General features: G+C 42.3%; 5 protein-coding genes and 1 non-coding gene across 8 annotated transcripts; 3 read left to right on the plus strand and 3 right to left on the minus strand.

The window, feature by feature from the left end:
• The first annotated feature begins 3,091 nt into the window (after positions 1–3,091).
• LOC135605967 (uncharacterized) lies at positions 3,092–4,198 on the plus strand. The gene has a single exon (XM_065096622.1). The coding sequence runs from the start codon at positions 3,170–3,172 to the stop codon at positions 3,899–3,901; it is 732 nt and encodes a 243-aa protein (XP_064952694.1). The 5' UTR covers positions 3,092–3,169; the 3' UTR covers positions 3,902–4,198.
• A 2,803-nt stretch (positions 4,199–7,001) lies between these two features.
• On the plus strand, positions 7,002–8,492 carry LOC135605968 (actin-depolymerizing factor 7). Its single transcript, XM_065096623.1, has 3 exons — positions 7,002–7,260; positions 7,712–7,977; positions 8,067–8,492. Exons 1-3 carry the CDS (start codon positions 7,258–7,260, stop codon positions 8,215–8,217), a joined length of 420 nt encoding a protein of 139 aa, XP_064952695.1. The 5' UTR covers positions 7,002–7,257; the 3' UTR covers positions 8,218–8,492.
• Positions 8,493–10,880: 2,388 nt separating this feature from the next.
• TRNAV-AAC (transfer RNA valine (anticodon AAC)) lies at positions 10,881–10,954 on the minus strand. Its single transcript has one exon. It is a non-coding gene; the product is annotated as a tRNA-Val (tRNA).
• A 269-nt stretch (positions 10,955–11,223) lies between these two features.
• LOC135583834 (zinc finger protein GIS2-like) lies at positions 11,224–15,594 on the minus strand. 3 transcript variants are annotated; one of them, XM_065096624.1, is made up of 4 exons: positions 15,457–15,594; positions 14,965–15,160; positions 12,208–12,297; positions 11,224–11,862 (listed from the first exon to the last, which is right to left on the minus strand). In XM_065096624.1, the coding sequence occupies exons 2-4, from the start codon at positions 15,066–15,068 to the stop codon at positions 11,343–11,345; spliced, it is 714 nt and encodes a 237-aa protein (XP_064952696.1). In that variant the 5' UTR covers positions 15,069–15,160; positions 15,457–15,594; the 3' UTR covers positions 11,224–11,342. The 3 variants fall into 3 exon arrangements, with proteins under 3 accessions (XP_064952696.1, XP_064952697.1, XP_009388625.2); XM_065096625.1 differs by having other exon boundaries at positions 15,462–15,593; XM_009390350.3 differs by lacking the exon at positions 15,457–15,594 and adding an exon at positions 14,165–14,400 and having other exon boundaries at positions 14,965–15,105.
• A 2,544-nt stretch (positions 15,595–18,138) lies between these two features.
• LOC103975394 (osmotin-like protein) lies at positions 18,139–19,101 on the minus strand. Its single transcript, XM_009390349.3, has one exon. The coding sequence runs from the start codon at positions 19,052–19,054 to the stop codon at positions 18,290–18,292; it is 765 nt and encodes a 254-aa protein (XP_009388624.2). The 5' UTR covers positions 19,055–19,101; the 3' UTR covers positions 18,139–18,289.
• A 1,613-nt stretch (positions 19,102–20,714) lies between these two features.
• On the plus strand, positions 20,715–23,815 carry LOC103975393 (heat shock cognate 70 kDa protein 2). The gene is made up of 2 exons (XM_009390348.3): positions 20,715–21,046; positions 21,883–23,815. The coding sequence occupies exons 1-2, from the start codon at positions 20,833–20,835 to the stop codon at positions 23,616–23,618; spliced, it is 1,950 nt and encodes a 649-aa protein (XP_009388623.2). The 5' UTR covers positions 20,715–20,832; the 3' UTR covers positions 23,619–23,815.
• The last annotated feature ends 75 nt before the right edge of the window (positions 23,816–23,890 follow it).

A 23,890-nucleotide genomic window follows, 5' to 3' on the forward strand; every position in this document is an offset into this window, starting at 1 on the left:
CACACTGTAAGAGGCTGTAGATATGAAACCAAGAATAAGCTGTCTATTCGGATAAGAAGAAGGGATGTGAAAGACTATGTTGAATCTTCTTGGGCTTCTAATTTACTGTGGCAAAATGGCAACTTGGCCACTCATGCTTCTGTTTCTGATCGCTGTCGGTATTGCGAAGTATCTTCAGCTTTGCATGCGCGTCCGGGGAGACGCATGTTCGTGACCTCGTGGACACACACAGCTTAAGAACTCGATCTCATTGGACACGCATGCGAGCTGGATAGGGTATCAACTTGTGGCGGTTGTTTTGGGCACAGTTTAAGATATGGCCAATGGATGGAAAAGGAAGCGTCGATGTCAGTGGTGTATGTGTTGCACAACGATGCAGATTCCAAGTGCAAAGCCACGAGATCTGGTGGTTCTCTGTGAGCCACGACTTCATGTTCTTGGGCTGAGAAGGTTGCTTGGGAAAGAAACACAGGGCTACGCCGCCTGGATTTGACAGGAATGAACTCCATGGAAGTGCAAGAGTCACCGAAGAAGAAAAGCTAAGCCAACTTGACGTGGAGGCAACCAATATGTGGGCAGCAGCATGTCGACATATCTGAGGTAGCAGATCCTTTATCTGCATTATAAGGAAAAGGAGGAACACTGTAGCAAGTTTGTCGGCTTTGTTGTTGGTGAGGCAGGTTGCTCACTATGCACTGTCGCGCTCAGCACAGTGTCAAAGGCCATCATGGCCATGGCAAATCTGGTGGGGAGTTTGGTTTCAGGCGATTCCACAGTAGCTCAGTTTTGTGGATCAAGATGGTGGAGGGTTCCGATTTCTTCAGCCGTCTCCATCGGGATTCATGGCGGGTTTGCTGGGGTCGAGGCATGAAGTAGTGGACCCTGAGATTTCAGCTACGGTAGCTCTGCAGGACTGACTCACTTAAACCCTAACATGGTTCTGTTTAAAGAACGTCAGGTTGGAAGATTAAGGTCACACGTATTCTAATGGAGGTATGCATGAACATTTGATGGGTATTGGTCTTCTTCCACCAAAGCAGATGAGCACATTTATGGAGAAATTAATATTTAGATTAATTTTTTTGTTTGATAGCTGATTCTGATTCTGCTCTTCAAAAAAGATGTCAAGAAGTACTTTCTTGGTGGAGAAGGTAGAAATAGTTGCTTTCTACACTAAGCTAAAGCAATTTATTCTCCAGATAAATCAGTATGGCATAATATAAAGAACATTAAGGTGCTTAGGAGCAGTGCTTCCATAAACCAGAAGAAAAACCAAACTACCTCTAAAAGTATTAAGGTGCTTCGAAGCAGTGCTTCCATAAACATTAAGGTGCTTGATGGGATATAGACTCTCTCTCTCTCTCTCTCTCTCTCTCTCTCGGTGAGATGCAGAGAAAGCTTTCCGAGACGATACGAAGCCTATTAAGCATGGTTGTTCAAAAAGGATAAAAGATAAAGAGAAGCAAGAGAACGAGAACACGAGATTATGTTCTGATCTTGTCTCTTTTGCGACCTCATTATGTAGAACTTCTCAATGAGCACCATGTTTCACGTATATAAAGATTAATCGATGTTGCCCATGTCTCTATACAGATAAAGATTGGGAATGGGTAAGGCTTGTTGATGGACCATTGGGTTTACATGCGTCGGCATCATCAGGCCTGGCCTGAATGCTCCTATGCGATCCATCGCAGCATTAATTCAGCATTCTTTTCTGCTTGTTGACGTGAAACTTCAGGACAGTTCTCCTTCAAAAGAGAAAAAGAAGGAATATTAGGATACTGAAACAGCAGAACTTTCGCTGATTTATTCTTCTTTTTCTTGGTAACAGCATCTGGATTTGAGTTGGCAAAGCTGTTGCCTGGTTCTCAATGGAATTGCTGTCTTGAAGAAGCAATAGGGATCATAGCTACACCTGCAGGTGATTAAAATATTCTGAGTGTCCAGCATTTGCTAACCCTCGGTGGAAGTAGGTGACAGTAATCGAGCATCAGGAGACGTGATCTGACTTCTTCATGAGCAGTTTCCACATCATTTCCACTTTCAAGAACAAATGCTGATCCAGGTAGCAAGGCATTACTGCATGATGCAGGTCAGTATACGACGAGATCATGGTGTTTCCATGTACAGGAGAAAGTCCAGATTTGACGACACCGCCGATGGAAAAACTTGTGACAAGTAATGAATACAATAAAAAACGCAGGAGAAATATTAGGTAGATTGCCGTGTTAGCAAATAAAAGAAGAGAGGAAAAAGAAGTGGCCAAAGACACTATGCCCAGAAGCATATGCCAAGTAGATCCTATTCCATCTTTCACTACATGAGCTGCTTCCACCAACTAATGCCTCCATTCCTTCCCCTCCACTTCTGGTCATTCTCAGTTCCCACCCGCCTCCTCGCATGGAGATCGTCTACGTCTCCGGATCGACATCGAGCGCTTCCTCTGAATCGCCCGGCAATGGCCTACTGAGCAGCGGCAACAGCTGGCTTGTCTTTGAGCGCATGATTTCGTCGCTGATTCCGGCGACGAGGTGATTGCCGTCCGTCTGCGTAGGGCAACGTCGAATCTTTGGCACTTGTCAACCTCTGGAATCAGTCAGCGACTTTGAGATCACTTTGCTTAGAGAGGCATGCAATTTATTTTGCCTCGTTTGTTCTATCTTCGTTGTTCCAGTTTTAGAGAAAGCAGGAGAACACTGAATAAATAAAAAAAATATATATATATATATATAGGGAGAGATTCATCGATGGGTTTCTTATAAATCTTGAAAAAATAAAATTAATATTGCAACCTGGTTGATAAAGAAATATAAAATTACGACGATACGCGTGGATATTGATGGTGCCCAATCATATGTGTGCACGATTGTCAAAGTGCATATGGACGCAGATCACGTGGTTTGAGAGAGAGAGAGGGGGTGGGTGGGAACGTCACGGAAACATCGGCAAGAACAACGGTTAGAACATAACGGAACGGAACCATATCGGCCGTCAGACACCCAGGTCACATAATGACTCACGTGATATGCACGTGTCTCATGGGATCTTTCTCTCTTTTGCCCCTCCCCTCCCCAGCATATAAGAGTGAAACAAACCTTGTTCTCAAAACCCTAGTCGTCTCGCCCTCTCCCAAGAAAGATCGCGCTCCAAATCGACTCATCGAATCCTGATGGCTTCCAACCCCAGCAACGACGCCGCCGCCTCAGCCTCCGCAGTCGCCGGTTGCTCCTCCACCGACCAGCTTCTCCTCCAAACCCTCATGTCCCGCCTCCATCTTCGTCCGCCGTACCTCGACACCAACTCCTTCCTCTCCCACAGCCTCGACGATTTCCTCCTCCGCGATCGATGCTCCGACGCGGAAGGTTCCGATGGCGACGAGGAGGATGACGACGAGGACGGCGGCGACGGGCAGCACGGCGCCTTCTTCGGCGATGGATCGAGGAACCGCCGGCTGCTCGCCAAGGAGGAGGCCAAATTGGAGAAGGAGATCGTTCGGATCGTCCACTCCGGTGATGCCGTCGAGGCCCTCAAGGCCAATTCCGGCCAGTCCGTGGCTATCGGGGACCACAACATCTGCGTCGCCGTCCACGAGGAGGTCGGGTCCGAGTACCGGGTGTGGGAGTGGCATGGCCACATCATGCTCTTCGATGAGGAGAATGGGTACTCGGCCGAGTATATTTATGGGAATTACTTCCAGAAGCTGCCAGAGAAGAAGAAGAAAAAGGGCAGAAAACAGGATGATGATGATGCGGACGAGGATGGTGAGGACATTGCCAGGATTAAGGTAGGTGGGAACTCGGGGCTAAGAGATTTGATCCAGGACTCAAAAGACTCGATCGGAAATGGGGCAGGAAGGGTTCTTCACAGGAACTCCCTGAAAGATGGATCAGCGACAAGGTAATTGTTTGTAGATGGGCTTGAAGATCTATCTGACCGACCACAGTTCATTAAAATGAAATATATTTGTGTGGCTGTGATGGCAATCCGACAAACTGATTCTATTTCTGGATTGCCTCTGGTCTTCAATAAAATGATCTGGAGTAGAAAATGTATAGTCACGATGCAAAATATTCTCCGAGGCATGAATTTTACATTCTAGGTTTTAAATTTTCATATGCTTGGTTTGTTATCAGACATATTTTACAAAATTGTGCTTAACTGATAAATTTAAAGTGGATATTCGTTTTAATTTTCTCAATATTGTCCTATGCTGTCCATGAAATTGTAATTTATTTCTAAATTGTATCAAAATGGTGGCTGCCAAACTGACTTTTTTTTTCTAATGGTAATAATGCTCCTTGTTATTGTTTCTTTTTAATATAATGAACTTATTAGTGATGGTGTTAAATTTCTATGCATTATCATCGATTAGTGGTTGGGGGCGTGGGAAAATTTTCTATCTATCTGTTAAGTATGCTTGCAAATTATGTTTGAAGATTAGTACCGTAGTTATTCAGACCTATTGAACAACTTGTTTGGTTATGTTTATTTATTTTTATCTCGTTGATGTTTCTATGATTGTTATAATAAGCATTATGATGTTTGGGTGGACAAGTTATTCAAAATACGGACTTTTTCTTGGTTATGTGACAAGGTTCCAATCAACTTATGAAAAATACTTTGTTAGGCTATGAACCAGGAGGGGAGAAATCACGAAGATAATGACGATGGAAATTGTGAGTGTTGACTATGTTAATGCCACTCAAAGATTGAAAGTTTAGTGTTATCTCAAATATCCATCTAAATATCAATCCAGTAGATGTACCTGAAATGGATATTTTGGTTATATTTAGTCTAAATAACATGATTTATGCTTCACCTTGCATGAACGAGTCATATGTATTTACATCATTTATTCTGTAAGTATGACTGACTTGCCTTTTAACAAACAAGAGTCTTCGCAGCAGATGCGCCATAGATAGGCAATTAACAGAAATGAAAAATGAGAGTTGAATCGGAATGGTGATATTTAAATGTCCTCTTCTTACTCAAATTTTTGGTGTTCTATAATTTGAGTGTAAATTGATAAATTTTATTGCAAAACAGTCTTGCTTTCCTAATATATTTTTCAGTGAGCAAACGTGACATTTACACCACTTGACATGTGGATGCTTGGATATTCATAGCCTGATGCTTATTTTGAGGATTTTTTGTGCTTGAAAGATTTCTGGAAAAGGGAAAGCTTATGCCCCACCATGCAGTTATGCATGTCTTTATGGCTATAATACCATGTGGAAATTTACTTAATATTGTTTAGTTAAGGTACATTGTCGCTTATAAACAGTCATGATTTGGTTGGCTATAATATTGAATTTGTCATTTCTATGCTTTTTTATGGTCTAGAAGTGCCCAGGAAGAATTTTTCAAAGACATTAATTAACACCAGGAAAGTTGTTTCGGATGTTTCTTCCAGAGCTTCTTGTACATTTTTATTTCTTGAATAAGTTCCAGTGCGATTGTTCAGTTGACAACTTGTTTGATTCTTAAAAAGATAGTCCTTTGGTAAATACAAAACTGGCTTAGTTGACTCTAAATGCTACATTATTGGTGACATCGGCCATCTTGTATGATTTCAGTGTGAGACGTTTGCTTTAGATTTCAGTTCTTTTTAAGATATTGGCATGAATAGCTAACATCCTACTGCGCTTTCCTGAGATTGGATGGAAATGGTTCCTTATGGTGCTTGTTTTCTGCTTATGTCACTAGAAAGTGTTATAAGTGATGTATTCTTTTTTACATAGGAATATTACTACTTTTCATTTCCATTTTCTCAAGTTTTGCGTTAAGGTTAACTAAGTTCACTAAAATTCCTTTTGCTAACGTTTTTTTTTCTTTTGGCTACATCTCTGAATTAGAAACTTATTTGCACTCTTGATATGAGCAATGTAATAGCTAATTATAGATTATCCATGAAAGTGAAACATCTATATTTATTTATTTTGATGTCATTGATTTTATCAATAGAAATATAAAAATAATAGATAAAAAGAATAATTTTAACAATCTAGTTGGTGATTATGGATGGCGTCGGTAGTGGTAGACAACAGTCTCGTTGGGGGTCACAAGTGGTTCCTATGGATGGTGGAGAGTAGTGACGTGATATAAGCATCGCTTTGCATCTATGTCGATGCCAATGTAGTTGTTGAGCGGTCCTTTCATTATTTTGCATTTACGTCAGTATTGATCTAATTGTCGAGCGATCCTTTCGTCGTTCTACATCTGCATTGATGTTGATGCAGTTGTCGAGCGATGAAAGGGTCGTCGATGCGAATGTTGAGTAATCCTTTTGTCACTCGACAATTATGTCAACGCAGATATAGAGTGATGAAAGGGTCGCTCATTATGTCGACTTTGTTGCAGATACAGAGCAGTGTCGCTTTATATGTGTATCAGTATCGATGTAGAGGCCAAGCGGTCCTTTCGTTGTTGTTCGATAACTAACGTTGACGTAATGAGTGATCCTTTTCTTGCTACTCTGCATTTGTGCTAGTATCGCCGTAGTTGCCAAGCGATCATCATCTTGCTCTCTTCGTCTACATTAGTCACTCGTGGTCCTTAGTGGCGTCATCGTTCGTAACCAATTTTATCTATTATCATTAATTGGAATATTAAAATTATTATTATTTTATTATTTTTATTAAAAAAATCGATGGTATTAAGATAGGTGGATCTAGATATTTTATTTTCTTAATTATAAAATTTTAATATATTTTTTTAATCTAAATATTTTTAAGTCTAACAATCAGAATTATAAGTCTGTCTAACTATAAATTTAATCATATATGATATTGGAGATCGTGAACTAGATATGCTATTTTGCATGGTTCATCATGATCGTCAAAATCTAAAATTCAGAGGGCTCGGATTTAAGCGCACCGCATCGTCTCGTTCGTTATCAAATTCGATCCTACATTCGCGACGCTCAGCGGCTTTACTCGTTGCTTGCCAGATTGTTTATTCGTCAGCACGAATTTCCGCGTCAGAGGACTACGTGCGTCGTGCGGCGACCGCGACAGGTGGCGCGAATCTTCGCGTAAGACGACGTGCTGCGGCGAGCGATCACCGCCACCACAGTATTTCTTCCCAACAGCACCCGCCATTTGCTTTCCCAATTCCTTGCTATCGCCGTCCCGCCCCCTCCGCCTCCGATCTCGAAGCCTTCCATTCCTCGTCCAAGTCCTCTCCAGGAGCCCTAGATTCCCTCCAGAGGCCCAATCGGTGCCTAATCTCTCCCACTTTTTTCGCCAATCTGCGGAAATGGTACGACTCCCACCCTTCACTTCGCCCTTACATCTGTTTCTTAGATGCGGAGAATCCCATCTTCCACGGTACTTCGATCCTGGTCATTTAGTCTGATCGATCTGGTAGCATGTATGAGTAGTATTTGGTATTGTTAGTGTTTAGATCTGGTTTGATGTGAGATCGTAATCGTTACATCGACTGATCGCTCTTTGTTTCTGTAACTAGCTAGTTTTCAGTAAAATATTTCTGCATTCAAAGTGGTACGGTTTATAAATCTCTGATCTGTACAACACGCTGTGATCTGACGTTTATGGTCAGACAGATCTATCACGAACTCCTTGAAAAAGATCATCACAGACAATAATGGATTTGATCGAGATCCAGCGGCATCCTCTTCTATTTAGTTTCTACGTTTTTGGATCTATCATCGCTCGATGGGAGTCTTCATGCTTTCTACCAATGGTGGCAGGCGAATGCAGCGTCAGGGATGGCTGTGAACGATGATTGCAAGCTGAAGTTCTTGGAACTGAAGGCAAAACGGACTTACCGCTTCATAGTATTCAAGATTGACGAGAAGCTGAAGCAGGTTATTGTGGAGAAGGTCGGCGAGCCCACTCTGGGCTACGACGACTTTGCTGCTAGCCTTCCTACCAACGAATGCAGATACGCCGTCTTCGACTTTGATTTCGTCACTGAGGAGAATTGCCAGAAAAGCAAGATCTTCTTCATCGCATGGTATTTATTCCCTTTCATTTTGTTCTCCACCACATCCAAATTTACACTCTGCTTGTAGATGCGAGGCACTGCTTGTTTCTTTGCTGTAGGTCACCCGACACTTCTAGAGTGAGAAGCAAGATGCTTTATGCCAGCTCAAAAGACAGATTCAAGAGAGAATTGGATGGGATCCAGGTGGAATTGCAAGCAACTGATCCTACTGAGATGGGACTTGATGTCATTAGAGGCCGGGCCAACTAAGTACATATTACTGGAATCTGCAATGGGAAATTGCTTCTTGTTAGTTGGTTCTTGAAGGAGTGTTTATAGTTCTGGTTTGCTGCTCAACTCAATATGTTGGTTGTTCTCTATAATCGTTTTGGTGGTGTCTACAAACTAATATCCTTTGATAGTTTCGGGAGTTATATGGGTAGACCAAACCATTTTTTCTTTCAGATGATGTTATGTTGGTTCTTTCAGCAACTTTGGTATGCTTCTTGCTTCTTATTTCTTATATAATTGCTACATTTCTGTCAGCTAATGTTTCTATGATACATATGCAAATAGCTACAGTATGGCAATCTTGTCCTTTGTTACTGTTTGCTTCCATAATCTTTCAAGTCCTTCTTCACTGCTTTATTTTCTGGACCTTAGATGAATTCATTATTACTAACTTCAATTTATACATTTTGGATTACGTGGTTCTAGTCGCATCAAATTAATTAATGTGTTTGCTAATCGAGTCAGGATAATCCAAATAGAAAAAGACTTCATGGATGTAGATTTTATCTCACATTAAAAGTTAGAGAATAAACTTGATTGTTTATTGAGCTAAACGGACTGTTGTTATTAATTTAGACTAAAGTTTGGACCATATGATTCTTGATGCATCAAATTAAACCAGTCAATTTTTACTTTTTGGTAGGTTTACGTTTTAAATATGAAAATTAATTTGATGTTGATAGAAAGATGTTTAATTCAGACACTTTGGTGGCTTCATAGCTTGAATTAGCTTCGAATAACCTTAGGGCGGCTGATGTAATGTGTAAAAAAAAAAGTTAAGATGACATGGAAACTCTCCTCCAAGCATGAAAGTTAATGCTTCAGCTAGGAATGCTGAACAGCTGAAGGTTGATCTAAGTTCTCAAACCAAATTGTGGCAAGTTGGTGTTTTGTTATTTCATTAATTAGCATGCGATGTTGAAGTAACTGTAATTTGTCCAATAATGTTAGCTGAAGTTATAACATTTTAAAAATTACCATGTGCAAAATGAATGAATCAAGTAAATGAGGCTTACCTATGAATAAGACGAGAATAAATAATCTAAAACAGTAGGAATGTCCTGATTTAGCTGAGACATATAAAGTTAGTTGCGTGAGGAAAACATAATAGATCTATAAAATGTTCACAACAGAAGTGTGACAGTAGATTTTGTTTGACATGTTGAGGATTTAGAGTCAACCTAGGTTCAATATTAGATCTGGGTTCAGCATAAGTCTCGATGTCAGGAAGCAACTGAGTTTGGTTGGGCTTCCTACAAAATTGGATCGAGGGTGTGTTCAACAAAGGCTTTTCTGCTTAAGTCGGTAAAGGGTTGGAGGATTCAAAAAATGAGCGAGCATGCTAATAGATCTCAAATGACGTACTTAAGACATATAGTCACTTTTGGTAATAGATTGGAGGATTTAATTCACTTGGCATGGCAGTTGCGTGGTGTCATCTTACTTGGAGGTGAAGAGTCAGCTGAACTGTCGGGCGATACGGTTAGTGCAATTAAGTGTTGGATTAATCTGCTGGGATGGTCAGCCAACGTGTCGATATGAGAAGATGTTCGAGTTGATGTTGTGTTGGATGATGACATGGCATTCAATCACCCATGTGTCATATCCCCTATCAAGAAAAAGTTAAATAATTTTAATTACCTTTATTTAACTAGTGATATTGTTATCAGAAAACTATACCGTAGATAAATATATATATAGCCAATGATGAACAGTTGAGATGTTATTTTGTTATTTTTGATTCAGTTATTTATATACGGCCTATGCAAACGAAAGCCTTCAAAGTTTGTCTGCATGAGGCGCGGTTGTGTATGTGGGCAAAATCTTTGTAAATGCAGTTGCAGAAACATGTTTGCTACATTCACGTGAAGCTGTGTCGAAGTATGTATCGAGCTTTTTTTCTGCAAATAATTTTACTTGAATTACTATGCTTAGACTGAATGGGACTCTGATACCGATATCCTTGTGCAAGAACTTGTGCAACAGGCAATCTATTTGCTTGCTTTCAAAATTAAGATGGTTTTTTAGCAGTATAATTATATTTGAGTATGCCTACAGTCTACTTTGTTCTTAGAGTTATGAAAGGCATTTTCTATTTTAATGATTGTGGTTTAATTATTCTTTCAAGTTATTACAGATGTAAGAAAACATTTAGGGGCATTCGATTACCAGTAGCTGAAACTACCTGCAAGTATTAATCATTGGCAAAAGAAAATGTTATCGGCAACGGTTATAGAGTACAACTATGTAGGTGCAATATGTAGGAATCTATCGTAGTATCGTAGGGGAAGTGTTTGCAAGTGTACTTGCTGCCTGTTGCGCATCATATTATCAACAATTCCATGTAGCCGAGCATTCAGATATTATGGTGTCTAATAACAAACTCACGACAACCATAAAGACACACCTCACAGGCCACGCATATGATCGAAGGTATTGGAGTACTGTCTTTCCCAACTCCACCAATTGTGCAAGTATGCATAACGGAGAGGAGAGAGATCAAAGGCTTAATAATACTGTGAATGCCATCAATTTGATACGGTGACTCTTTTGGAAGAGAAGCCTACTGACAATCCAGTGTAACCAGTAGCACACTGCAATACAAAAGCTTGTTAAAATAAAATAAAAACAATCTTGACATTTGGCGTCGCCCGGACTCGAACCGGAGACCTTCAGTGTGTTAGACTGACGTGATAACCAACTACACCACGACACCCGGACGTGATAAATTTGGTTTTTATCGTTATATAAATTATATTTTAAGGAAAAGAACTACGAAACCAAGCGCCGGACTCAACAAGCATTCTGCCACCATCACATGACATATCATTCTAAACACGATACATTTATCACCACCATGTGCATGAAGCTGTTCTGCAAACTACCATCTTGTTTCATTCATCGGAAGCCACTTATTCATCACCGATTTTAGGAAGATCCAGCAACTTAAACGCATCTATAAAGAGCACCAAAAAGAGTTGCATATCTGCTCAAGCACAAAGATGGCAACTAGTAATTATCCAATATTCTGTTAAATCCACAATCAAGTAGCAGGGAGGTCATTCGCAATACAGTATTTCTCAAGCTTCAAGCAAGCTGAACTATCAAAACCGCCGAAATCCACGATCAAATATCCTTCCCGATGGGCACTCGAAAGCGACATGGCCACGCCCTCCACAGTTGCCGCAGATAACGATTCCAACACAGTCCCGTCCAATGTGACCTGGCTGGCCACACATGCGGCATATAATGTCGCGTAAGGGACCTCCATGGACTTCAGATGTCAGGCTTGCCTTTGGACAATTGCGCGCTACATGGCCTGAAACATTACATAGGTTGCATACAGGATCGTTCGGGCAATCTCGAGCAAGATGGCCAGTTTTGCGGCAGTTGTTGCAAGCTTTGTCGTTGGTACACTCGGCAGCAATATGACCTGGTTTGTGGCAGTTGTTGCAAAGCCGAACATCGAAGGAGGCCAGTCCTGAGCCTGTGCAATCACGAGCCAGGTGGCCCGTCTTGTTGCAGGTGTGGCAGACAGGTTGGTTGCTGCACTCACTGGCAACATGTCCAGGTTCCTTGCAGTTCCAGCACAGGGTCTTGGCAGTGCATTCTGCTGCGATGTGCCTATTGCCAATAAATTGATCAACAGATAGCAAAAATCAAGTCAGGTGACCAATGGAAATTAATTGCTACATTTAAATGCTCTACAGCTCAAACTTAATTGGCTTCACATGCTAACAGAAAAGTTTCATAAATGATTAGCCAAGCATCTTCAAACTGGTAACAGCCATTTTATATAGACGAGGATAAAAACAATGGAGATATATGTGGGTCACATCCGAGTGAAACTAGCATCTGAACGGTAGGTCACGATTTCAAAAATGTACATGTTAGATGACAATTGCAACTTGCAGCTAACACACTGCAATGATAGTTATGCTTTGGTTCAAGTCATAGAATTGTTTTTACCCTGGAAGTGAACAGTTGTTGCAGACCGCTACATTAGGACAATCTCTAGCAAAATGCCCCGGACGCTTGCAGTTATTGCACAGATAATCCCTGGAAGCAGTTCAGAACACAAAACATTCAGAAGTTACCGAGGAAATGGGATTTGAGGAAGTATTATTCTACATGAACATATTTTAATAGAATCACACCCATATAACATCCTTCTAAAACAACAAGAAATGGCTGTATTCTGTGCCCAAATCTTCTGAGATAGACATTATATGGTTAGAGAAATATAATAAAATTGAAGGTGCATTTTCGAAACATAAGACAGTTCCAACAGTAAAGTCAATCAACTGGCAAATCAAGCTCGGGCTAGTCAAACCAAGTAAAATTTTCAAGAAAGCCACATGAAAATTCTCGTTTTATAATTTTTTTTCACAAACAAAATAATTTAATTTAGGTAAAAATTTCAATAGCCATCTCCACCAGAGCAGATATATGGAGTAAATATGCACAAAAGACACAAATTCTTTAATGCAACATTATTGACCATCCCAAACTTCAAAATGACAAGATATCAAACTAGAAGAGCACGACAAAGATGCCATTCACATGGGAACCAGAGCAATGGAGGAAGAAGAGGACAGTAGCCGAGACAACGAGAAGGCCATTCACATAGTGGACTGACATGGTGGAGCACCGGTTTCCTCAGAGAGAGAATTTTATCAAAGGAGAGGTTTCTCACGAAGTGCAACTTTACCTCTACTCCTCTGTCGTTGGCTTGTTGTTAAAAGTGAAGGGTACTTGGGATGGTATCCTACTTTGCAAACATTTCAATGCAATAACTGATATCAACGAACTAAGACAAAAGTCAGTCCAGGTAGGAACTGAAATAGACAATATACCTAAGGAACATCTAAGATTTCAAAAAATAAACAACAATGATAAATCCACTAGGCACGTCATTCAACATATCAATGAAATGACTTTGTGAACAATATTAAAGTTTATTCTCTCAAGAAATGATAAATAGTTATGATAAAATAATATCAAGAGTGAGATAAACTTCTGAAATCTCAAGTATCAGAAGCAAATCGATCTAAGGCTTACGTTCCTAAAGAAAAAGGCCCTGATTGATGGACTATCCTGATGCTACAGGGATGTAAATGTATAGACCTCACCGTGAATGAGTCTAGCACAGCAAAGCTGGATCTCCCTAGATGTCTTCTGACAATGAAACAATGTCGTCTCTCTTGATATGTGCATAACCAAAACAGGTGACAATGTTTCCCACAAGTTTATGCCAGGTCATAAAAAATAAAGAGATATGAAGAGATTATAATAAGAAAAGATAATATGCAATAGACTCAAAAGCTGATCATCCTTATTCTCTTAGGGACAGCTACTAATTTCTTCCTAGAGATCAATTAACAAACAAGGAACCATCCAAACTAGCCCACTTATGATTTTGATTAACAATCAGATCCTGTAATGTCCAAAAATAAATAAAAATCCAGAAAAAGAAACTGTAAGCCAGATGGGCATTAACCGAAAAAGAAAGCGATTGCCAACTAGAAAAGCAAAGGATCTAGCTTTAACACAATACTCAGAAACAATAATAAACTAATCAAATAAACAGATACGTGTGGATGATAATGATAGCCACCATTCCTTGATGGTCAAAAGGCTATGTCGCTGCATTGATTCCCCAGTGTCAGGAAAAAATCTCAACTCTGATAAGATGAGGTCAATATAATTTGAAGGTCCACTAGCACACTCTTGGGCTTGGACTCATCAATCCAAGAGCTGTTGTCTAACCACCTGTCTAAAACATTGTTAAACTCCACAGCAGGTATGATCATTTATAATGTCATTAATTGCCTCCTGTGCTGTTGCCTAGGGACTGACTTCAACCGGCCACTGGTGTCCTGTCATGATACTTGAATATAAAGGCAACGATAGTACCAGCACTGACCTATAGCAGTGGATAATGTGTATGCAAAGGACCAGGGGCGAAGAAGAGGCGAGTTTTATGCAAGAGCAGGATGATGAGACCAACAAGGCTACTTGCAACTGAGCAAACAGACCCATTTTCAAGATATTTGCAAGCACATTGATTTGCAAGAAGTAGGCATTGAATTGCATGATACTTTCTGCATCTAGCCTCCTTGCAGACAACCAAACACCTGCAACTGGGCTCAAGGCTACTTGCTGCAAGTGCAATGGCATGATGTTTAGTTGCAGACAAGCAAACTGCCCTTTAGTAAAAGTTAATTCTAGCAATATTTGTTTTTTATCTCATTGTCAAATATTAAATCATCAGAAAACTGCAATGACGAAAGATCTCAGTCAATGCAAATTCTAAAAAGAACATATTAGTTGAATGGGAGAACCTTGAAATTTACATTAGACAATCAAAAAAGTGCTGAAATGTCAAATTAATAGCCCTCATGAACACCCCGAGGTTCTATATTGTATGGAGAACCTGGGTTCTCATCTGTACAACATCATTAAAAAAGATCTTCCATAAAATTAAAGAGAACTGTTTCTGGCAATTTATTACTAGCAAGGTAACTTTGTAATAAACAAGCAGAAACTACAATCACCCACAGAAGACTTTGAACACCTTTAACTGTAAACGAATTGTAATCCCCACCTCATCTCAACTAACAAGCATGACTACCTCTCCTGACTAAGAAAATCGACAACAAAGAGTATTACACACATAAAGAAAAGCAAGGAAGCGCCATAATTAAACAGATACGGCAAGCAAACCTGTAGCTGCGTCGCTCACGTCTATATGGGGCATCACGATACGATGGCCGCTCCCTGCGGAACCGACGCTCTCCGGGAGGGCTCCTGCTTCTCTCCTGACTCATGTTCAAATCTCCAGAAAATGCCGCCTCGAAGAATCTGAGACCAAAAAACCACCGCCCGTTCCGCTTCTCGCTACCTCAAATACACCGCCTCCCTGTGCCCGGATCCAGCCAAAGCATACAGAACAACAAAAACACAAGCAAGGGAGTAAGAATGAACATTCTAGGCCCGAATCCACTCAGAAGAAAGCACGAATCCGTCCGTATCCTCAAGGACAACCGATCCAGAATGCAAAACCGAAGCTTGTTGAGGAAGCATCAAAGAGATTCGAAACCCTAATCCTACATCGAATTCCAGCACGCAGAAACCGGAGCTATAACATGCCAATCCGAAGAAATCCAACCCGCACTCCTACGAGGAAGACCTAGAAATTAAGAAAGGGATAGATACCGTGCCTCTGAGGACCGCTTCCCAGTCGCGGCTGATGGGAACGAGACCAACAGATCAGAGAGCCAAAGGAAAGAGAAGATGCGGAGGAGGGCTTTAAATAAAGGGGCGGAAAACCTAAATGCGGAGGCTGGGTGTTCCTATGATTTGTCTGCCGAAAATACCCCTCGGTGTTGTGACGAGCGTTGGGGGCAATTTAGTCTTCTAACGATCTCAAATTTATTTCCATGGGTGTCCTTCAAAATACGTAAGACTTCAACACGGGCAGTTTTTTATGGTACATCAGATGATGGACGTGATCCCATTATGGTGTCGTGTAATTGACGGTAATCATCGCATCCAAATAAAATGATCGAAATTACCAACGAAGCTATTGATGAGTATTCATCACATCACAGTTGTTCGAATTTAATGAGGATATCTTTAGGTTATTTTACGCGGATATTAATTTCGAGTTAATTGAGATCTTATATATTAGACTAGTATTCAGAATGTATCATGGGCCTTTGTATAGTATAGCATATGATTGTTGGGTTTGTAATCATCATTAATGTCAGGAATGACTATATGCATTGTCGGAGCATAAGTCAACGAAGTCGTACATCGAACTATTGAGTCAACCTTTCAATAGAACTATATGATCGATTATGTCTAGTTGAATCATCCTTTTTGTTAGTAGTGTGTTGTCTACTTCATATATTTGGACTCTCATGACATGTTGGTTAAAAGGAGTCAAAGTATCAAATTACATGGACATGACGTGTCAGTCAATAATGATAGAATGTTGAGTGAAGAAATAACCCAAGTCAAGATCCTACAAAACTAAGAGTTGTCTAATACTTAAGTTAATTCTCATTTAGAAGATTTGATCAAATGTCGAAGTCTATATAGAAAGAAATGATTATGTGCACCTATAAGTAAAATCATGAAATCCTACATTCATATTGGAGCAAAGATCTATTGAGTCAATCCTGGGAGTGAGTTTGCTCAATTTGACGGGTTGGCCATTGGTGCGTCTGCTTTGGGCGAAGGGTGTATCTGTACGATTTTATTCTTTTTGGAGCATATGAGTTTCAAAAAATACCTTTGAGGGTATAAGAGACCTGACAGACTTTATGAGCCATAGATTCTCATACTGCTCAATTAATGTGAGATTAAATGACCTTATTAGTTGTTTATCCACGTGTTCGATGTTTATGTTATGTTGCCTAAAAGGGAATCGAAATTTGTATCATATGCACATGAAGTGCCAACCCGATAAAGATAATATATGTCCACGTATCATAATCCTATTATTGATATACTAATAAGAGATCGGGATCTACACGTTACTCAGGAATTGGTTGTGGTTGTCCATTTATGATGGTAGTTTGAATGTGATAAAAGCCCTTAGGTTTCTATTGTGTCAAATCCATTTAGCATTACATATCCTCCACTTTTGTGTCATGGAGTTAGCTGGTTTTGTCTACGTCATGCGACACCCTTGAGTGTCCGTCCGCAAAGGTCAGTCTCCCCAAAATCTCCCATGATCCCTTAGGACTTACAAAAGAGAAAACGTGTTAGAGAAAGCACCTCACTTGGGATCCATAAGCAAACATTTTAAAAAACACCTCATAGACAATGCAAATTATAAACAGACTTTACAAGTTCTGAACGGTTGCACAACAAATGATCAAAATGATTCACTATAGACTGAATATTTTTCACAAGTGTCCACATGACACAACATTTATTTACAAGTATAAGAAGACCACCAAACCCAACTAAAATTAGACTTTTAAGCATTTAACCGTTCCTTTATGTAAAACATAAACAAACAGAAAGACATGGACATATACAAGTATTACATCAAGCATTAGAACTTTGTCCATAACATTTGAGAAATGCCTTGTGAATAGTCTTCAGGGGTATAAGGAGATGCTCATTTCTCGAATAGATATAAGCCAAAAAAAGACGTGTTATAATGTCGTTTACCTACTAGAATGTCCAAAAGATTGAAGATATATAACCAGATTCGAATCTTCGAAAGCTAATTGGATATCACAAAATCGCATTACATATGCCTTCTTGGCGAAGGTTGTATATATGTGTTTAACATTCTGCCTTTCTCATATCGTTTATGACTCGTCTTCTTCTTTCACGAGCATCTGATTCTTACACAGATTATGTTCCTTATGTATTATGCACCAGCACTCGATGAATGCTATGAGTTGATTCTGATGTCTAAGAGTAGTAGTATATCTTTGCATTCATCATTCATAAGCTCGCAGATGACCTTCCCATTTCTTGGTTTTGCTTAACCAGACCAAGCTGGCCAGTATCATATTGTTCTCAGTGAGTGGACTCAAAGCAAAATGACAGATGGATGGAGATGGCGTGGTCTTATGATATAGGGACGTGTTTCATTAAATATCATCTCAGCTTTTTAACTGTTCTCTTCGAAGTTATCTTTGTCTCGGACATTTTTTTCTACTTTTCCTCTCTTTCTATTTCGAAATTTGAACTTTTGCTCAGTCACGCCACGCAACCTTTTCTCGTCTTTCCACGTACAAAACAACCCACCGAAGCACCAAAGGCCACCGCTCAGAAACCATTGTCGCATCCCAAGAAACAAAGCTCTGATGTCTTCTTCTTCTTCCCACGGGAGAGCCTTAAACCTCAACACACGAGCATGCATTCCGCAACTAGCCCACAAAGAGGATTCACGGTTTAACAAGCAAACGAGCAACCAAAGAGATGGAACACGAGAGAAAGAGAGACGACAGTGGTACATGAGTCGCTACAGTCATAGATCTAAGCAAAGGAAGATGTTGGCTACAGTAGTGGTTTATCTGGATCAGTGACAGAAGATGACCTTGAGCTCCCGCGGGGCGGCGCACTCGTGGGTGAGCGAGGGGCTGTCGTGGGCGTAGGTGAAGGTGGCGGGGCACGCGTGCTTGAAGAACTCCGAGTAGCTGCTCGCGCGGCACGTGCGGGGGCTGTTGTACATGTTCCGGCAGCAGAGCTCGTCGGTGCCGAACGCCTGGCACCCGCTCTTGCACCCCACCACTTGGCCGCCTCCCGCCGGAGCCCGCAGCTGCAGCACGTCCGGGCACGTGGCGAGAAGGTTCTCGCGGCACCCCACCACCGGGCACCGCCCCTTCCCCTCGTGCGGCGTCACCGTCATCCCCACGTTGAATCCGTCGACCAGGCTGACGCCGTAGGAGCTGAGGTCCTGTTGGCCGCCGTGGTGGAGGGTGACCTGCGCTAGCGTGGCGGGGGCGGCGCCGCCCAGGCCTCCGCACTCGAGGCGGCCGCCGCAGTCACCGGTGGCGCAGGAGAAGCGACCGTTGGCGTAAGTGCACCCGGTCCGGGCCCAGATGCGGCCGGACCAGTGTTGGGTAGGCGCCGGGAAGGAGCGGTGGGTCACCGTCGGGAGGGCGAACCCGCCGCGCTCGAGCACATCGTGGCCGGAGTTCGGCTGGATCGCCGGCCACACCGTGAACGGACAGTTGTTCACCACCGTCAGCGTCATGGCTGGATACTGAGCCGAGGACCTCCGAACCATGAGCATGACAAGAAACAAAGCGAAGGACGAGAACAGAGAAGAGGCGGAAGCCATGGCTGGTTACTACCGCTAGATCGGGTAAGCGTGCATCGGCGGAAGCCATGGAGCCCAATTTAAAGACGCGAGTGAGGGGGGCTGGTGGTCTCTTTTGGTGGCTTAGAACGACGCGTCGGAGCAGGATAACTCTAACGTGGTCGAGTGAGAAGGTGCGAGAGAGTGGTAGTGTTTGAGTTAGGGCAGAAGAAAAAGAAGGTGGCGACTGGTTCACGTACTTTGAGGCAGTGTACGCCGGTGTTGTTTAGGTAGCAGCTGAAGCGGAGTTACCCTGTTTCCTTTTTCTCATCCTACATTATTCCCGAGGCAGCGCACTGTAAGCTTTGGGATGCTTGCAGCTGGTTCCCGCGAACATGGTTTCTGACCAGTGGCGGGGCTCCTGCGGCCCACTGTGCCTCGGTTGTCAGGCACAGACAGAAGCCATGATCGCTTTGCAAAGGTTGGTGGAGGAAGATTTTACGGCAGCAGAACAGTAAAGAAAAGAAATGGGATTAACCTTCAAGCCCACACTTCTTTGCCCACCTTCACCTTTGGAGCAAGAAAGCTACGAGTCTATGGTCCACAAAACACTTGTGTGCCACGTTTCGGGTAGTACGATTCTGATAAGATTCTTCATGTCCATCGAGCATCAGACTTCAACCTGAATGGTATTAGTTTAAACGGGAGGCGGAACAGTGGAGCGATGGGAGGATAGCCATCACCGGAAACATGCCTGTTTGGATCAGTGTGCAGGCGATGATACGAACGGTGGGAATCTGACACTGGCCGAGTCATTTGGTCAGAGAAATGAGGGGGCAGAGAAAAAAAAGGAGCAGTTTGATACACCTCCACGTCGTTCGTGCCGTGTCCGTGGGTTACTGAACTCTCTGGAGTCTTCCATGTGCAGTAGCTTGTAATTCTATGTTATGTGCGTGACGTGGTAACCACACAGTAACCGAAGCATTTAAATTATTTTTTAAAATTAAACTGAATAAAAGCCTCTGGTCAATTTAAGCCGATATATATATATATATATATATATATATATATATATATATATATATATATATCTTAAAAAAGTTGCTATTTTTTACTCAAATTTATTTTTTTAACTATCTATAATATTTTATGAATTAATTTTTATCTATAAAGTACTGTATAATATTATAAAAATACTATATAGTGACATAGCATTCCTCTCAACACCGGAAGGTTTCATTTAGAATAATTATTTTTGAAAAAAATCCGATAAAAAGAATAAAGTGGGCAAATTATTTGGTGACGGTATCTAACGCGCTTCCACGGTGATCATCTGGACCGTCCGTTGGATCCTCAGATCTCAATCATCACCATCGAAATGGACGGTAGTGGAGGCATGGCCCTAAGTGTAATAAGAGTATAACATAAAGATTAATGCAGTTCAAGGATTGGAACTAATTAGCAATTAATTATATCGGATCGGACTCGGATTGACCAATAGAACGATTCAACGTGTTTGATGACCAGAGGCGGAACACGTTCCGTGTCAAACGCGAAAGAACAAAGGAGACGGTTCTAGAAGCGGCCAGAGATGAGGAAGGGACATCTCCACCGTGCATCTCGTCGGGATCGGACGGCCCGGACTCCGCGATTCGAAGCTTCCAGACCGCAGATCAATGATATAAACCAAGACCTCGTTTCCTGTCGATCACAGAAGTGAGAATCTCTATTTGCTTCAAATTCCCGTTTCCTCTGACATCTTGCTTCGTAGTTTGATTTCTTCTTAGTTCGATTTCTTCTTAGTTCGATCGATAGAGAGCATGGCGGGGAAAGGCGAGGGTCCGGCGATCGGGATCGATCTGGGGACGACGTACTCGTGCGTCGGAGTATGGCAGCACGACCGGGTGGAGATCATCGCCAACGACCAGGGAAACCGCACCACCCCCTCCTACGTCGCTTTCACGGACACCGAGCGCCTCATCGGTGACGCCGCCAAGAACCAGGTGGCCATGAACCCAATCAACACCGTCTTTGGTGAGTCTTTTCTTTCCCCTTCTTTTCTGTAAATATGTGATTTAGATGTTGGTGTCGGTGACTGTGTTCGAAAGGTTTGATATCATCGCGGTTTGGTTTTAAAGAACACTGAATTTATCTCTTAGGGAAGAAAATTCTTAACATTCTCTAATTTTGGAACTCTTAAAAGTTTAATCTTTAATGTGTTTTCTTGAATAATTCTTGTTGAATTGGGGGTTCCGTGCTTGTTTCCTTTTTTTTTTTTGGAAGTGCACAGGATATTTTTTTTAGGCCAATTAGAAATTGGAATTTGATAGAAGAGTCTATCTCTTGTTGGAAATTGACAAAAAATAGAAAAAGGACTGATTAAAATTCTATTGTACGTCAAGCTACTTTTTTGGTGTAATTAAAAAAAATTTTGTTCCAAAACACGTCTTTGTTTGGTATAATAACAATTTCTTCCCGGAGAAAAAGTAGTAGTCGTCGTCAGAAGAAACCACCAATAGCAAGCAGCTGTAACGTTGTCTGTGGATTACGAATGTAATACGTCAAAAAAAATTGCCTTTGAGAGTAGTTCTACTTGTATATGCATGTAACTTTTAGTATCACTATCCAGTGTGCTTTCCCACACCACCTTGATGCTTTAGGACATTGTTGCAAACATCTGCAAGTGAAATATACATGGTATGTAAATTAATAGTCCCTCCTCATCATTATTGCAGTGTAATCATTGAGTATCATATGATAACAGATGCTTTAATTTCTTCGGCGCACATTCTTCATATAAAAATGCCTGCTTTCAAATGAATATGCATGTTGATCTGGTTTTTTTTCTTTTTTTTTGACGTGCTTCACAGATGCAAAGCGTTTGATTGGGAGGCGATACAGTGACTCTTCCGTCCAGAGTGACATAAAACTATGGCCGTTCAAGGTCATTGCTGGCCCCGGCGACAAACCCATGATTGTAGTGCAGTACAAAGGCGAAGAGAAGCAATTCTCTGCCGAAGAGATCTCCTCCATGGTCCTCATCAAGATGCGCGAGATTGCCGAAGCTTACCTCGGAACCACCATCAAGAATGCGGTGGTGACGGTCCCTGCCTACTTCAACGACTCGCAGCGGCAGGCCACAAAGGATGCCGGAGTCATTGCGGGGCTCAATGTTCTGCGGATCATCAATGAGCCCACTGCTGCTGCCATTGCCTATGGTCTGGACAAAAAGGCTACAACTTCTGGTGAGAAGAATGTGCTCATCTTTGACCTCGGTGGCGGCACCTTCGATGTCTCTCTTCTCACCATCGAAGAGGGTATCTTTGAGGTGAAGGCCACTGCTGGTGACACTCACCTTGGTGGCGAGGACTTTGACAACCGGATGGTGAATCACTTCGTTCAGGAGTTCAAGAGGAAGCACAAGAAGGACATCAGTGGCAATCCCAGGGCGCTTAGAAGGCTTAGGACAGCTTGTGAGAGGGCGAAGAGGACTCTCTCTTCGACTGCTCAGACCACCATTGAGATTGATTCCCTCTATGAGGGCATCGATTTCTACTCTACAATTACGCGAGCTCGGTTCGAGGAGCTCAACATGGACCTCTTTAGGAAGTGCATGGAGCCCGTGGAGAAGTGTTTGAGAGATGCCAAGATGGACAAGAGCAGCATCCACGATGTTGTCCTCGTTGGTGGCTCGACGAGGATCCCCAAAGTTCAGCAACTTCTCCAAGACTTCTTCAACGGGAAGGAGCTCTGCAAGAGCATCAACCCTGATGAAGCCGTTGCTTATGGCGCCGCAGTCCAAGCTGCCATCTTGAGTGGCGAGGGCAACGAGAAGGTCCAGGATCTGCTATTGCTCGACGTCACACCTCTCTCCCTGGGTCTGGAGACAGCTGGAGGTGTCATGACGGTCTTGATTCCGAGGAATACCACCATTCCCACCAAGAAGGAGCAGGTCTTCTCCACTTACTCCGACAACCAGCCCGGTGTCCTGATTCAGGTATACGAGGGTGAGAGGACAAGAACCAGGGACAACAACCTCCTCGGTAAATTTGAGCTGTCGGGCATTCCCCCTGCTCCCAGGGGAGTCCCCCAGATCACCGTCTGCTTTGACATCGACGCCAACGGCATCATAAACGTGTCCGCCGAGGACAAGACCACCGGGCAGAAGAACAAGATTACCGTCACCAACGACAAGGGGAGGCTGAGCAAGGGAGAGATTGAGAAGATGGTTCAGGAGGCGGAGAAGTACAAGGCGGAGGACGAGGAGCACAAGAAGAAAATCGAGGCGAAGAACGCCTTGGAGAATTATTCCTACAACATGAGGAACACCATTAGGGACGAGAAGATAGCGGCGAAGCTGCCGGCGGAGGACAAAAAGAAGATCGAAGACGCAGTGGAGCAGGCGATCAGCTGGTTGGACGGCAACCAGCTGGCCGAGGCCGACGAGTTCGAGGATAGGATGAAGGAGCTGGAGAGCATCTGCAACCCGATCATCGCAAAGATGTATCAGGGCGCTGGCGGTGGAATGGGCGGTGGTATGGACGAGGACATTCCCAGCACCGGAGGCAGCAGTGGTGCAGGGCCAAAGATTGAGGAAGTTGATTAAAGCCTCGTATCAGCAGAAGCTAAGCGACTCGACGAGTTCATGATTTGGCTCGCGTCCTTTTTATCTTTTATGTATGTTTAGGAGTTTCTGTGCCTGTGTATTTCTTTTTTGAATAAGGGAAGCATACGATACTGGATATGTATGTTTATGGTATTGAGGTGAAACAAATTAGCAAGTGGCAGCAAATTAGCTGGTAATTCCACGAGTCTAACAGCTAAATTTGGAACAACAGTTCAAGTCATTCAACTAATCCTTTTGTCTTTACCCTACAT

The sequence above is a fragment of the Musa acuminata genome, chromosome BXJ2-2 (genome assembly GCF_036884655.1).
Source record: "Musa acuminata AAA Group cultivar baxijiao chromosome BXJ2-2, Cavendish_Baxijiao_AAA, whole genome shotgun sequence".
Classification (NCBI taxonomy): Eukaryota; Viridiplantae; Streptophyta; class Magnoliopsida; order Zingiberales; family Musaceae; genus Musa; species Musa acuminata.

What these genes read in the sequence shown, in the direction of transcription:
- LOC103975394 (XM_009390349.3), bottom strand. Translation starts at nt 19,054, where the DNA reads ATGGCTTCCGCCTCTTCTCTGTTCTCGTCCTTCGCTTTGTTTCTTGTC.
- LOC135605967 (XM_065096622.1), top strand. Translation starts at nt 3,170, where the DNA reads ATGGCTTCCAACCCCAGCAACGACGCCGCCGCCTCAGCCTCCGCAGTC.
- LOC103975393 (XM_009390348.3), top strand. Translation starts at nt 20,833, where the DNA reads ATGGCGGGGAAAGGCGAGGGTCCGGCGATCGGGATCGATCTGGGGACG. An exon ending in CCCAATCAACACCGTCTTTG is followed by an intron (nt 21,047 to 21,882) that starts GTGAGTCTTTTC and finishes CGTGCTTCACAG; the next exon opens with ATGCAAAGCGTTTGATTGGG.
- LOC135605968 (XM_065096623.1), top strand. An exon ending in AAGATCTTCTTCATCGCATG is followed by an intron (nt 7,978 to 8,066) that starts GTATTTATTCCC and finishes TCTTTGCTGTAG; the next exon opens with GTCACCCGACACTTCTAGAG.
- LOC135583834 (XM_009390350.3), bottom strand. Translation starts at nt 14,334, where the DNA reads ATGCAATTCAATGCCTACTTCTTGCAAATCAATGTGCTTGCAAATATC. An exon ending in CACATTATCCACTGCTATAG is followed by an intron (nt 12,298 to 14,164) that starts GTCAGTGCTGGT and finishes AACTGCTTCCAG; the next exon opens with GGATTATCTGTGCAATAACT. An exon ending in AACAACTGTTCACTTCCAGG is followed by an intron (nt 11,863 to 12,207) that starts GTAAAAACAATT and finishes TATTGGCAATAG; the next exon opens with GCACATCGCAGCAGAATGCA.